We start from the raw sequence: 13,959 nt of genomic DNA on the forward strand, positions 1-13,959 counted from the left end.
TGTGAGGCACAGCTTGCTACCAGAATCTCAGCCACAAGGACGGCACTAAACTAAACCATGCTACCTGTACACTGCTTCCTAGATCCAAGGTATGGGCTTAACACTATATTTACTACCTTTACATTAGTGTTTATAGCAATATTAGTTTCATATAATACCAAAAAATATACTTTAGAGATATGTGAAATAATTACCCTAAAACTCACCTTTTTTGAGGTCTTTTTGATGGCTCTAGATGCTCTACTCAGCGTACTATCCATATCTTTTGTATTTACCTCAAAGGATTCTGGGTCAGCAGTGTAAATAAGGTTCTCCTGTTGAAGATGATACCTCATTAGATTTTTAAAGTAACAACTTTTTCTAAATTCAAACCTATGTAAACAAACACAAATATACACACACTCACAATTTATAAATGAAGCTACTCAAGTTTGTGATGGACTTTACAAAATTGCTAGCATAAAATGTACCAGTTTTATTTTTTTTTTGAAATGTACTACCTGGATAATACATGACAAGGATTCAGTGAGTAACACAGGAAGAATCATGAGCACCAAGGCAAGGAAAATGAATATGCATCAGTATAAACTCTTACTAATAAACATAAAAACTAATCAGATACAAAGTTAGCAGATGTAATGCTTAGGTATAAAGATTACTATGAAACCAGTAACAGAAGATAAATCAATCACAAGTTAAAATTTAGACTTTCATCTACTTTTCTTTCTTTCCTGAGTTTGCATCTGAAAAGATCCCAGATGAGACATTCTGAACTTGGGGGAGGCAGACCTGGTTGTAATCCCAGCCCTCAGGAGGCTCAAGGAGGACTATGCAAATTCACCCTGTATCCATTTTTAAAAAGAGTTCCCAGGGTAACACAGGTATATAATATTTGTGTCAACATGTACTTAGGACTTTTTCCTGAGGTTCAGTTTCCATTACATTCCCAGAAGTCAAAGACCTCATAAAAGCCAAGAATCACTAGCCAAATTTAACATTTAAGTTTAACAGGATAATAATCAAGCAAAACAAATATTACTTGTTCAAATTGCTTTGACTTTCAAAAGAAAATGAGAAAAAAATGTTTATGAACAATCCTATAAACAAACCTTGCATTGATATGTATGTATCTAGAGTATGAGCTGTTACACTGCCTCACCGTGGCCAGAGAGAATTTTAGAGAGCCTTGTGAAAAGTGCATTTGTCTGATACTTCTCACATATGCAAAATGTAGTAAATATCTAAAGACCACCAATTACTAAATGACTTCTGGGCTAATCTAATCCCAGCCAGCTAACAGTACTGTACTTCTAATTGTCAATACTACTTACCATTTTTAAAGTTAAAAATATTTGGGAAGGCACACATTTAAAATGATATAAATCACTAAAAACTAGCTAGTTACTATTTAGGTTTTTAATATTCTTTCTTACAGATATTTGCTTATATCTAAAAAAAATTTTTTTGTTTGGAAAGCTGAAAGAGAACAATGGAAGGGATGACACTGATCAAGATGCATTATACTTATAAAACTGATTTGTTGAATTGAAACCCCTTTCTACAACTACTTAGAGAGTAATAAAGGTAGTCATAAAAGCAAAAAAAGTAGAATCATACTGGCTTTGTAGCTTAGGTTTTTTTCAACTACCTGTATAATGCATTTTTCCTAGACATTAAATTCTAAAATATATATTTTTTTCTATGTAAGAATTTATATAAGATATATGCAAATTATATATTACATATGAGGTATATATCGCATATGGCATATACTCTAGATATTATAAAGAATTATATATACAATATTTTTCTTAGTGAATATATGTGTATATATGCATATGTACATATACACAAATATGTTATATATATACATTTTGTGTGTGTGTGTGTGTGTGTGTGTGTCTTAATGCATAGCTAATGGGTCTTTCCTGATTTCCTAAGACAGAACAGTAGAAACAGAGAAGCAGTAGTCAGGTACAGGAGGCTTATGCTTATAATCCAAGCAATTTAGGAGATTAAGACCTTGAGGATCATGGCTCTAAGCCAACTTGGGCAGAAAAAGTCTGTGAGACTTCATCTTCAATGAAACAGTAACATGCCAGACTGCAAATGGTAAAGTACCAGATCCAAGTTGTGCATGCATACACAGAACAAACATCTGCAATTTGGTTTGCAAAAAATTTCATACACTGATTTTTCTTTCTTTTTTTTTTTTTTTTTGTTTGCCAATTCTGTGGCTTGAACTCAGAATCTGAGTACTATCTCTGAGCTTCATTTTTGCTCACGGCTGGCACTCTATCATTTGAGCCACAGCACCACTTCTGGCCTTTTCTGTGTATGTGGTACTGAGGAATCGAAACCAGGGCTTCATGCATGCTAGGCAAGCTCTCTACCACTAAGCCATATTCCCAGGCCTCACCTATATTTTTTTAAACTAATAGTGAGGTATATTTTCTCCTTGTTTTCTAACTGCTAATACTTTCTTGTTGTGAATTATCTCTTTATAGACTTAGCCTTTTTTTTCCTATTGGAATATTAGCCTTTTTCTTACATAATTATGAATATTTTAAAGAAATAATTGGTCAGAGGGAGACAACGATGGAAGGGATGACACTGAGCAAAATATATTATACTCCAAAATTGACAGATTAATAAGATCTACGGCTCAGAAAATGAATGGTCTTTTTTTTTCCATGTAAACATTTCTATCATTCTGGTTTTGCTTTGTTTTTAAATTACCAAGCAATTTGTCAGTGCTCATTTGAATTGGGTCAACTTACAACATTTAAAACCTGAAAGCTGAAAAATTCAATGGAATTGGCTGGAAAATTACTCAAAGCAGTATAAGAATTTATTTAAAGTGACTGGCTAAACTATTAACAGCCAGTCAGGCAGACATGGAGGTACATGCCGGCAATTCCAGCACATAGCTGTAGCAGGACAGCATCTCTGAGACCAGTTTGTGAGACAAGTTTAATGCCAGCCTGGACAATGTAGTGAGAAAACACACACACACACACACACACACACACACACACACACACACACACACACACACACACACACACACCCCTACACTTTTTATATACCAAAGATGGACAAATTAATACTAAAATAAGCAAAATCATCAATTTACCATTGTTTTATAGAGGAAATTGCCTACAGCTAAACCTAATAAATGCATGTTTTCAAAGAAACTTTACGGTTTTATTTCTGGAAAGACAGTCATGCTTCTGAAAGGAAAACCACTGGGACACGAGTATGAGACCTAATTCGGTGCAGCATTTTCTTTTTTATTTCATTTTTCTCTGATGTGCAAATATTATATTCCAACTTAAAGAGTGAAAGTGATAGCATGGCTAAAAAACTAAAATACTGGTGACTTAAATTGACTCTTTGAACGTCTAGAATGCAAAATGTTATCAATTACATATGATGAATCTAAACTCCTTTGGGTGGCAAATTTTGATAATAAATTATGTATGTATATTTAGACAAACTTTTTCTTCAATATAGCACAATATTCCCAAGACTCAATGCTTTTTACAAATTTACTATGCATGAACTTTTTGTTTTTAGGGCAGCACTGGGGCTTGAATGGAGCGGCTTGTGCTTGCTAGGCAGGCAGGCAGGTGCTTTTCCACTTTAGCCCTACTGTCCTTCCTGTGAAGTCTTAAACAGACGAAAGGACTCGACTAAAGTCAGTGAATACCTAAATTTATAACCAACTCATTTTTCATTATTTTATTTTGAATTGGCACACATTTATAGTATGAGGGATTTTATCATGTATTTCCATTTGTGCAAATAGGGCATTTTGATAAAATTCACTTCTCTACCATATTCCTCTTCCTCCATTCCTCCCCCCACCTTCAAACAGCATTTGGTGGGGTTCATTATGCTGTCTTCATGTATATACTCCATTTACAAAGAATTCTAAAAGCAACATTTTCACAGACTGAAATAATTTTGTGGTATACGAAAAAGCAGAACATGAACATTTGCTGCCACCTGGTGGATAATACTTTATGAAATTCTTACATTTTTACTTATATCATCTCATTCTAATGCTATTAATCATCTTAGGGTTTGTAATTTTATAGATACTTGTCAGTACATTTTTTTCATTAAGTTTGCATTTCAATAGTGGGGTTATAAATATGCAAAGGCCTGCTTATAAACACTCTAGTCTCACATCCTCACAAATGCACAGGTCATTTCTACAACACTGTAGCAAAACCTCTTCTAAATATGTGTACCAGTCACTGGAACAACATTCTTTCTTAAAATGACTACTTGGGAAGCATCTGCACACTGTGCCCCATCATTTTCCTTTGCCAGAATATGCTGGGTGCCCTAGCATTGTTTCCCTCTATGAACCTTTTTTGTGAAACAAAATTTTTTTAAAACTAAAATTAAAACAAAAAACACCATGTGCTGGTAGCTCACACCTGTAATCCTATCTTCTCAGGAGGCTGAGATCTGAGGATCGAGATTTGACGGCACCCTGGACAGGAAAATCTGTAAAACTCTTATTTCCAATTAACTACCAATAAGCTGTAAGTGTGGCTCAAGTGGTAGATCACCAGCCTTAAACAAAAAAGGCTAAGGGACAGTGACTAGAACCTGAGTTCATACCTCATTACTGTCATCCCTCCACCCCCAAATATCAGGAACTGATTAGAAAATAAGCAGGGATATCTCCAGGAAGCAAAATTTAAAATGGCTACTTTTAAGAAATTCCAGTTTCAAGAAAACACAGAAAAATGATTAACAGAGATGGAATTGAAAATGCAATAACAAAATTAAAAGCAGAATAGAAAGCATCAATATTCGGATAGATCAAACATAAAAAAGAATTAGTAAGCTCAAAGACTTATTAAAAATATAGGCAGAGGGCCAAGAATGTGACTTAGCAGTAGAGTGCTAGCCTTGCATGCATGAGCCCTGGGTTCAATTCCTCAGCACCACATATACAAAAAAGGCTGGAAGTGGCACTATGGCTCAAGTGGTAGAGCGCCAAGGATAGTGTCCAGGCCTTCAGTTCAAGCCCCCAGGACTGGCAGAAATGTATACAGGCAGAGAAGAACTACAACAACAACAAAAATCCTGCTGTAACTTTGGCATTAAAGAGTAAATATTTGGATTACTGAGATTCAATAATTTGAGAATGCCAAAGAAATATAATAGCTTAATTAAAGAAATGATAACAGGAAATTTCCCAAAGCTAGAAGATATACATATACAGGCCTTGAGCAAGCACAAGGCCCTGAGTTCAAACCCTTGTACTGCCAAATTGTACCAATAACAACCACCAACACTATATTAACATATAATTAATATAAATAATAATATAATATAATAAGCTAGGCAATACAGAAAAAATGTAAAATGGGACATTAAAACTTAAAAGTGAAGGGAGGAAAGGAGAACAAATGGGACTAATACTGTATTTTCTCTAGTTTATGGGAAGGTTTGATATTATGATTTATTTCTTAACTTTAGGATCTTACTGAATTGGTATCCTTTCAAAAGAGTTATGAGACTTAAAATTTGAGACTTTAAATGTATTTTAAATCTCAAGCAAAATTCAGTAACAGACAAACATTGAAGGAATCAGAAAACAACAGTAGACCAATAGCACTTATAACCTGATTTACAGAATTGTAAAACCTCTGTACAACTGTATCATCATCATCATCATCAAAAGTAAATCTTTTAACAAGATTTTAAGAGTGAGGGCTAGGAATGTCGCTTAGCAGTAGAGTGCTTGCCTAGCATACATGAAGCCCTGGGCTCAATTCCTCAGTACCACATAAACAAAAAAAGCCAGAAGTGGCGTTGTGGCTCTAGAGGTAGAGTGCTAGCCTTAAGCAAAAAGGCCAGGGACAGTGCTTAGGCCCTGAGTCCCAAGCCCCGGGGCTGGCAAAATAAATAAACAAATATTTTAAGAATGCGAGATAGGAACTACAACTAAATTTAAAAATAAGCTATAAAAATTACTACAGTAAAATGCTATGTATTAATAACTACTTTAAGTACAAATAGATTAAATTATCCAATTAAAGGACAGTGGCAAAATGCAAAATCACATGGTACATTACAAAAGTCTTCTCTTACTAAGTAGGCTAGGAGTTAGCAAGCTAAGAGAACATGCTCTGAGCCAAGCACTCAATATGTCCCATTATGCCTAAACCTTACAAAATATTTCCCAAAACAATTTATGAAACTAGTTTTTCTGCTTCTATACAAAGCTAAAACTCTCCTATATCTACTGTGAAGTCACTGGAAATGTACAGACTTAGTCTGAATGCACTGCCCTAAGTTTACGCTTCAATTTTAGCCCAGCTTTCCAGAGAACTTACAGCATCTGCTTTACAAATAGTGTTGGCTACGTGACGACACAGCATCTTCAGCCAGTTTTCCTTGGGAAGGTCGTCTGACATCATCTGGAAACTTAGCAGCACATTGGTCTGCTCTGTTGGTGGCCTCACAAGCAAGGCAAAAGCGTTATGGCAATCTAAGGTTCCAAAACAAGCATAAGTATTATTATTCCTTGAGGACCTGTAAGCTTGCTTCCTCATATCACCAAAACTCAATGAACTTATCTCTTTTATCTGCCCATTTTAAAAGTTAAGGAATCTCATCATATCAAGCTGAAACACTAATAAAAAATTGATAATAATATTAGTTTAAAATGTAAAGAGCCAACAAGAACTTGAAAACATTAAACAGTATTTTCTATCATACTCAAGATTTCTATAATGAAGTTTAAGCAAATAAGAAATTAGGTCTTTCTGGGCACCAGTGGTTCATGCCACTGTGGCTACTCAGGAGGCTGAGATCACGGTTCAGAGCCAGCTTGGGCAGGAAAGTCTGTGAGACTCATCTCCAATTAACCACCAGAAAACTGGAAGTAGTGCTGTAGGCTCAAAGTGATAGAGAGCTAGCCTTGAGTGAAAGAGCTCAGCGACAATGCCCAGGCCATGAGTTCAAACCCCATGACCGACAACCCCTCCCCTACAAAAAAAATTAGGTATCATTTCTTAGAAATCTAGAATTTAACTTTCGAATTAAAAGAGGATTACAAGAGTAACAACTTAGGAGAGGGATGGGTAAGATGTTGAAAGGGATGACACCAATCAAGATATACTGTATTCATAAACTGCTTTGTAAAATAGCAACTCTTCTGTAAACTATTTGTAGTTATTAGTTTTTAAAAATAACTTACTTAAAAGTAGATTTAAAGAAATAAATACCTAATTGCCTAAATGTTCAAACTTACAATCTATTTTGGATCAAGTTGCTAAAAAGTGAACTTATTTTAACCCAGACTTTGACAATGAGTGCAACAGCTTCATCAGATGCCGTTAAAATTTTCTGCAATGTTCTTTCTAGTGGTTTATGTTTATAATCCTAGCTACTCAGGAGACTGAGATCAGAGGATCACCATTAGAAGCCAATCAGAGACTCTTGTCTCCAATAAACTACTAAAAAGCCAGAAGTGGGGCTGTGGATCAAGAGGCTATCTTGAGCAAATTAGCTCAGGGGCCCAAGGTACACAGGTAATAGGTAATCTCTTTTGGATTCTGAAAAAAATAAAAATAGGTTTCAATGTGAGGAAAAGATAACTACAATACTACTTCAATTGATGGCTATTTCAAAGCTCTTTGATTCATAAGGGACATGGATAGTATATAGGTTGAGGTAGCACTTTCACTTGAAACAATAGAACTTTGTACCTCGAAGCAAAGCTGAGATAAAAGTATGAGACCATCTGTTCCCCCTGGTCAACAACTATATCTAGACATAACTTATCCATTTACCATAGAGGTGAATGTAAGGTTTCATTATTTAACCAATAACTTACTAGTGAGCATACCATACCTTCTGTTTCTCTTATGTCCAGCACCTTCTTAATCTGAGAAAGGGGCATTAGGTGAATATGCTTAAGTGAAGCAGGAGGTCGAGTGTGGCCAGGAGGGCTTTTAAAAGTGCCAATAACTTTATGCCGTTTTCTTGCTATCTGATTATAGAAAATAAAAGTGTCATGAGAAAAAAACAAGACCAAACATTTAAATATAAAAGTCACACTAATTACAAAAATTGATCCACAACTGATTTAGCACAGTTCCAATGTTGACAAAACCATGGCTGTAACTGTGTAGCAGAAATGCACACAGAAAGGTGTGTGCAAAAAGTCCCTTATATGCTGGTGACGCATCCCTGTAATAACAACTACTCAGGAGGCGGAGATCTAAGGCCTGCAGTTCAAAACAAGCCTGAGCAGGAAAATCTAAGAGACTCTTAATCTCTAACCACCCAAAAGCTGGAAGTGAAGCTATGTATGGCTCAAGTGGTAGAACACCAGCCTTGAGAAAAAGAACTCAGGGACAGTGCCCAGACCACAAGTTCAAGCAACAGCAACAAAACAAAAAATAAAACAAAAAAAAGTTCCAGAGGTATGCAAGAGCTAGAAACATTGCAAAAAGCAAGAGGAACAAAACATGAAGGAGCCTTGAATAAAAGGCTTTGAGTTGATGAGAAGGAGAATAATTGTTCTAGGATCTCTGTCTTGAATTCAAAACCATAAATTTCAACTTAGCAGCAGAATTTTTAACATTTCAGATATTGTACAGTGATTAAATAACAGGAAATAATGTAAATGGTTCTGCACTTACTATTACTTTCACTCTACTAACCAAAGGAAGCATTAAAAAAATAATTAAACAATATATTAATGGTACAAGTTAGAAATGCAAAGGTAATGTTTTAGGCTGTATCCTTAACTGAATCCTCATGTAAAAGAAAGAGATAGGTAAAGTTAACACTAGAAACTGAGCAAACTCAGAAAGGAGCTTGTGATTCAAGATATACCAAGATTTTTATGAATTTCATAAGATGTTTACACTTTCTCTCTTTCCACTTTCATAAAAGTCTCGCATATTTGCCTTTTGAAAATATACTTCCTGCTGGGCACTGGTGGCTCAATTCTATAATCCTAGCTCCTCAGGAGAATGAGATCTGAGAACTCAAGATTTAGAGCCAAGCAGACAAATCTGAGGCTCTATTTCTAATTAATCTGCAAAAAGCCCGAAGCACAGGTATGGCTCAACTGGTAGAAAAAGCAGAGCAAAAGCTTGAGGATCTAAGTATAGGCAAAAAGAAAAGATATAGGAGGAACATATATCCTTAAATCCAAGGAATCAAACCCAGAGCATCATACTAGTGCTAGGCAAGCACTCAACCACTAAGCCACATTCCCAGCCTCCAAAATTAGTTTAGTTTCAGTAAAAGGTCATTTATCATATGAAAAAGAAGAAAGATGGTTAAGATGTCTATTTTAAGTGTTCATCATATTAAGAAGGTGACATGTTTTTAATTCCAACTTGCCTGAGTTTTTTTTCTTAAAGAGATTAGATAGTAAGAGTTTACTTAGCATTATGAACTTTGAAGTCCAAATTTATGTTAAGAATAGAGGAGTTACACCTAAAAGATTCTGAAACAGAATCAATGAGGAATAAAGAAAAAAGTCACTAAACTTAGTAGGTAAAAAAAATGGGGGCCAGTGACTTGGAGCCTACAAATGGTGGCTAATGGTGTGAATTAAAGTAGAAAGGAAGTCAATGAGCCAGCTACAGAAAAAACTGAGGATGTAAGACCAAAGAAAAAGAATTGAAATATGTTACTGCTGCACCAGAAATAAAGCATAAGACACTAAATGGGTTGTCGCTGCCAATGGATGAATGGAGCCAGTAGACCTGGGAATAAAGGGATAAAACACTAATAGATTGCCATTGACAATGGATGAAGGAGCCAGTAGACCTGGGAATAGCGAGATAAAACACCAATTAATAGATTGCCATTGCCAAGGGATGAATAGAGCCAGTAGACCTGGACAGTTGAACAGGAAAAAGTTTACAAAGCCTCAAGAAGTAAACAAATAGAAGCATAAAGACTATACACAGTTTAACCCCTATGAGAATATAAAGTCAGATAAAAGTATGATCGAAATTGACTCCTCTGCCTAATCCTTATCCTCAAAAGGAGACACAGTTTAAAATTAACTTGCACATATATATTTTTTTATGTCCATGTATATAATAGTATTTTTACTCTGTTTCTTTTTCTGGTCTTGGTGTTTGAACTTGGGGCTGGGCTTTGTCCTTGAGCTTCTTTGTGCTCAAGGCTAGCACTTTACCACTTTGAACCACAGTGCCCTTTCAGCTTTTTACGAGTTGTTTATTGGAGGTAAGAGTCTCAGAGACTTTTGTGCCCAGACTGGCTTCAAACTACAATCCTCAGATCTCAGCTTTCTGAATAGCTAGGATTACAGATGTTAGCTACCAGCACCCAAATACTATTGTCATTTTTGTACTTAAAAAAATTATTGACCAAATGGAAATACCACATTTCATTAACTTTATAACTACAAACTTGAATCATGAACATAAGTAGTTTTGTGGTGAGGTTATATTTCACTGCAACTATTCTGGCCATGCCATGCCTTGGTCTCTAAGATTCCTTTGTGTTTTATAATTAAATAATAATGTTCATGATATAAATAGGACAGCACTTCAAGAGAAGCAAAGTAGAAGAGGATAAAAGGAAGAGTACAGACTTTAAAGAAAATGGAAAAGCATAATCACTTTGAGGATGGCAAAAGGAAGTTATCTAATGTAACAGAAGTATCAAAATGAGTCTTCTCCTTAATGTATACTACATTAAAATCAACCTTTTTCTGAGAAAAAGAAAAATTCATTTTATCCCTCTAGCCTGTTAAAAACACATATTGAAAAGTGTTGTAAAAGTACATAAGCATAATCCAATTACTATTTGTGAGATATTAAGAGAACAAGGAGAATAAATGAACACTTTACTTGTTTATTTTTTTGTGCCCATCCTGGGGCTTAAGCTCTTGGTCTCAATGCTGTTCCTAAGCTTTTTTATTCAAGAATAGTGCTCTACCAGAATCAATTCCAAATGGATCAAAGACCTTGAGGTAAAAGCAGATACTCTGAAAATATTACAGGAAGGAATAGGGGGAAAACTAGTATTCCTTGGCACAGGTCAAAACTTTCTTAATAAAGATCCAGAAACACAACAAATCAAAGAAAGGCTGGTTAAATGGGATTGCATTAAACACAAGAGTTTCTGCATGGCAAAGGACATAGCTAGCAAGATAAACAGAAAGCCCCCAGATTGGGAGAAGATCTTCACTAGTCATACAACGGACAAGGGCCTCACATCTAAAATATACTTCCAAGTTCAAACAATTAAATCCCCCCAACACAAATCCTCAAAGAAACAATCACCCCATTAACAAGTGGGCTAAAGACAAAGAAGAAACTCATCTGGCTGGGATTGTGGCTTAGTGGTATAGTGCTTGCCTAGCATGCATGAAGCCCTGGGTTTGATTCCTCAGTATCACATAAACAGAAAAAGCCAGAAACGGTGCTGTGGCTCAAGTGGTAGAGTGCTAGCCTTGAGCAAAAGAAGCTCAGGGACAGTGCCTCAGCCCTGAGTTGAAGGCCCAGGACTGGCAATGAGAGAGAGAGAGAGAGAGAGAAACACTTGTCTAAAGAGGAAATAAGAACAGCCAACAGACACATGAAGAAATGCAAATCAAAACACATTGAGATTCCACCTTACCCCCGTAAGAATGGCCATTGTCAAGAAATCTAATGACAACTGAAACTGGCAGGAATGTGGTCAGAAGGGGATGCTACACTGTTTGTTGGAGTGTAAACTTGTTCAAACACTGTGGAAAGCAATATGGAGGTTCCTGAGAAGACTAAACATAGAGCTACCCTATGACCCAGTGATACCATTCCTGAGCATTTACCCAAACAACCACAAACAAGGCCATACTAAAGCTACTAGCACAACAATGTTCACTGCAGCATTATTTTCCATAGTTAAGATATAAAACCAACCCACATGACCCTCAGTAGATGAATGGATAAAGAAGATGTGGTATATACACAATGGAGTTCTATGCTTCCATCACAAAGAATGACAATGCCCCATTTGTAAGGAGATGGAAAGGCATGGAAAAATTATATTAAGCAAAGCAAGCCAGGGCCAAAGAAATGTAGGTTGCATGATTTCCCTCATTTGTAATACCTAGAATAAGTCTATAATATTCTTAGCAGGAAATCACAATAGTCCAATAGCTAAGTGCATAGGACCATATATAGTGAAGTGTATCAAAATGAACTCCAAGAATTGGAAACAAAAGCTTCTTATTATGTCTTGTATGCAGTTATTTCTTATTTTTTTCTGTTCTAGTTTTCTATACCCTTTGTCTTGTATATAAGTTTGTCTAATCTGTGGAAGAGAAAGGAAATGATAGAAACAGCAGGACAAGGGATGTAAACTAATACAACAATGGTACTCACTAGATACCATGCTGGAAATGAACTTTACAACACGGAGAGGGAAGAAAGTGTGGAGGAGCAATGAGGAGAAAATGGCGAAGGGGGCAACAGAGTTTAAAAAGAAATGTACTCATACCTTTCTTTGTAACTGTAACTCCCAACCCCCAGTTCATCACCTTTACAATTATAAATTAAAAAAAAATAGTGCTCTACCACTTAAGCCACAGTTCCATTTCTGGCTTTTGGGTAGTTAATTGGAATTAAGTCTCATGTACTTTCCTACTCAGGCTGGCTTCGAACCACAATTCTCAGGTCATAGTCTGTTGAGTAGCTTGGATTACAAGCATGAGCCACTCATGCCTGACCTACATGAAAGTTTTAGAATGATTACATCTAATCTCATACACTGAGCACAATAAAAATCTGCTAATTTGGAAAAGAATCCAGGGTGCACAAGAAATCTGTAGCATTCAATTATCAAGTTTTCACTTTTCTCAACAAAATACTGACTTGATCTTTGCTAGAAAAATATGATCACATTTCAGAAAGAACACATAAAATAAGCAGTTTCCAAAACTCAAAGCCTAAGCATTTATTTGTTTATAAATAAATATTTTAATTTTGACTGAAACTTGAAATCTTGGAAAATTAACCATACTTAATTTGTATATGCTTGTGTTTTCTATCCATTTATATCAGTGCTAGAAATCAAACCTAGGGCCTTGAATACACTAGGCACATGAGATCTACCACATAGTTACACTCTTAGCCCTCATACTTCTAAAAGTACTCTATTGTATTAAACCAACAACTGTTCTTAACGTAAAAATATACAAGTCTACTTCAAGCTTCTAGGTAACACTTCAATCAAAGCTTGCTTGGTTTAAATATTCAGGGAAGTCACAGAGAATATCACTGTTATTATACTATATCAAGTACAATCCTACCTCCAGGCAGTCATTGAAGAGGAAGAGAGTTACTTGTTCACCTCTGTCACAGGGGTACTCGCCTAAAGAAATTGTTTCAACTCGCTGCACTAAGCTTCGGTGAGAAGATAAAAGGTTAGCCTGTAGAGATTGAAAACATTAATAAAAGAAATCAGATCATTTGGCACCAGTAATTTTTAAGAAGGTGTCATTTAAAACAAAGCAGTGCCAAAACTGCTTAGATAAAAACTATAGAAAGAGCTGGGCACTAGTGGCTCATTCCTGTAATCCCAGCTACTCAGAAAACTGAGATCTTAGGATCACAGTGGGATGCCAAGCTGGCCAGTCAAAGTTCATGAGATTCTTATTTCTATTTAACTACTACAAAAGTAGAAGTGGATCTAGGGCAAGTGGTAGAGTGCCAATCTTAAACAAAAAAGCTCAGGAACAGCACCCAAGTCCCAAGTTCAAGCTCCAGGAGACAGACAGACAGACACGTATATGCACACACTAGAAGAAACAGACAATAATCAAAAAAAATTCTTACTGGGCATCCATCTACTTCATAAACTACATCAAAAATTTGCTTTTGTGCTTCCGTTTTTCTCTTATCTTCATTGATATGCCTGAAAAAAAATAATAGGTTACTTTTT

General features: G+C 35.8%; 1 protein-coding gene across 4 annotated transcripts in view; it reads right to left on the reverse strand.

Moving 5' to 3' along the window:
* Ect2 (epithelial cell transforming 2) overlaps nucleotides 1-13,959 on the reverse strand; it is a 56,978-nt gene that overhangs the window by 4,117 nt on the left and 38,902 nt on the right. For all 4 annotated transcript variants that reach the window (XM_048347107.1, XM_048347110.1, XM_048347109.1 and 1 more), the window contains 5 exons: nucleotides 13,854-13,932; nucleotides 13,328-13,447; nucleotides 7,888-8,026; nucleotides 6,366-6,520; nucleotides 207-314 (listed from right to left, as the gene is read on the reverse strand). In XM_048347107.1, coding sequence (XP_048203064.1) covers nucleotides 207-314; nucleotides 6,366-6,520; nucleotides 7,888-8,026; nucleotides 13,328-13,447; nucleotides 13,854-13,932 — 601 coding nt within the window. The remainder of the gene's footprint in view (nucleotides 1-206; nucleotides 315-6,365; nucleotides 6,521-7,887; nucleotides 8,027-13,327; nucleotides 13,448-13,853; nucleotides 13,933-13,959) is intronic.

The sequence above is a fragment of the Perognathus longimembris genome, chromosome 5 (genome assembly GCF_023159225.1).
Source record: "Perognathus longimembris pacificus isolate PPM17 chromosome 5, ASM2315922v1, whole genome shotgun sequence".
NCBI lineage: Eukaryota > Metazoa > Chordata > Mammalia > Rodentia > Heteromyidae > Perognathus > Perognathus longimembris.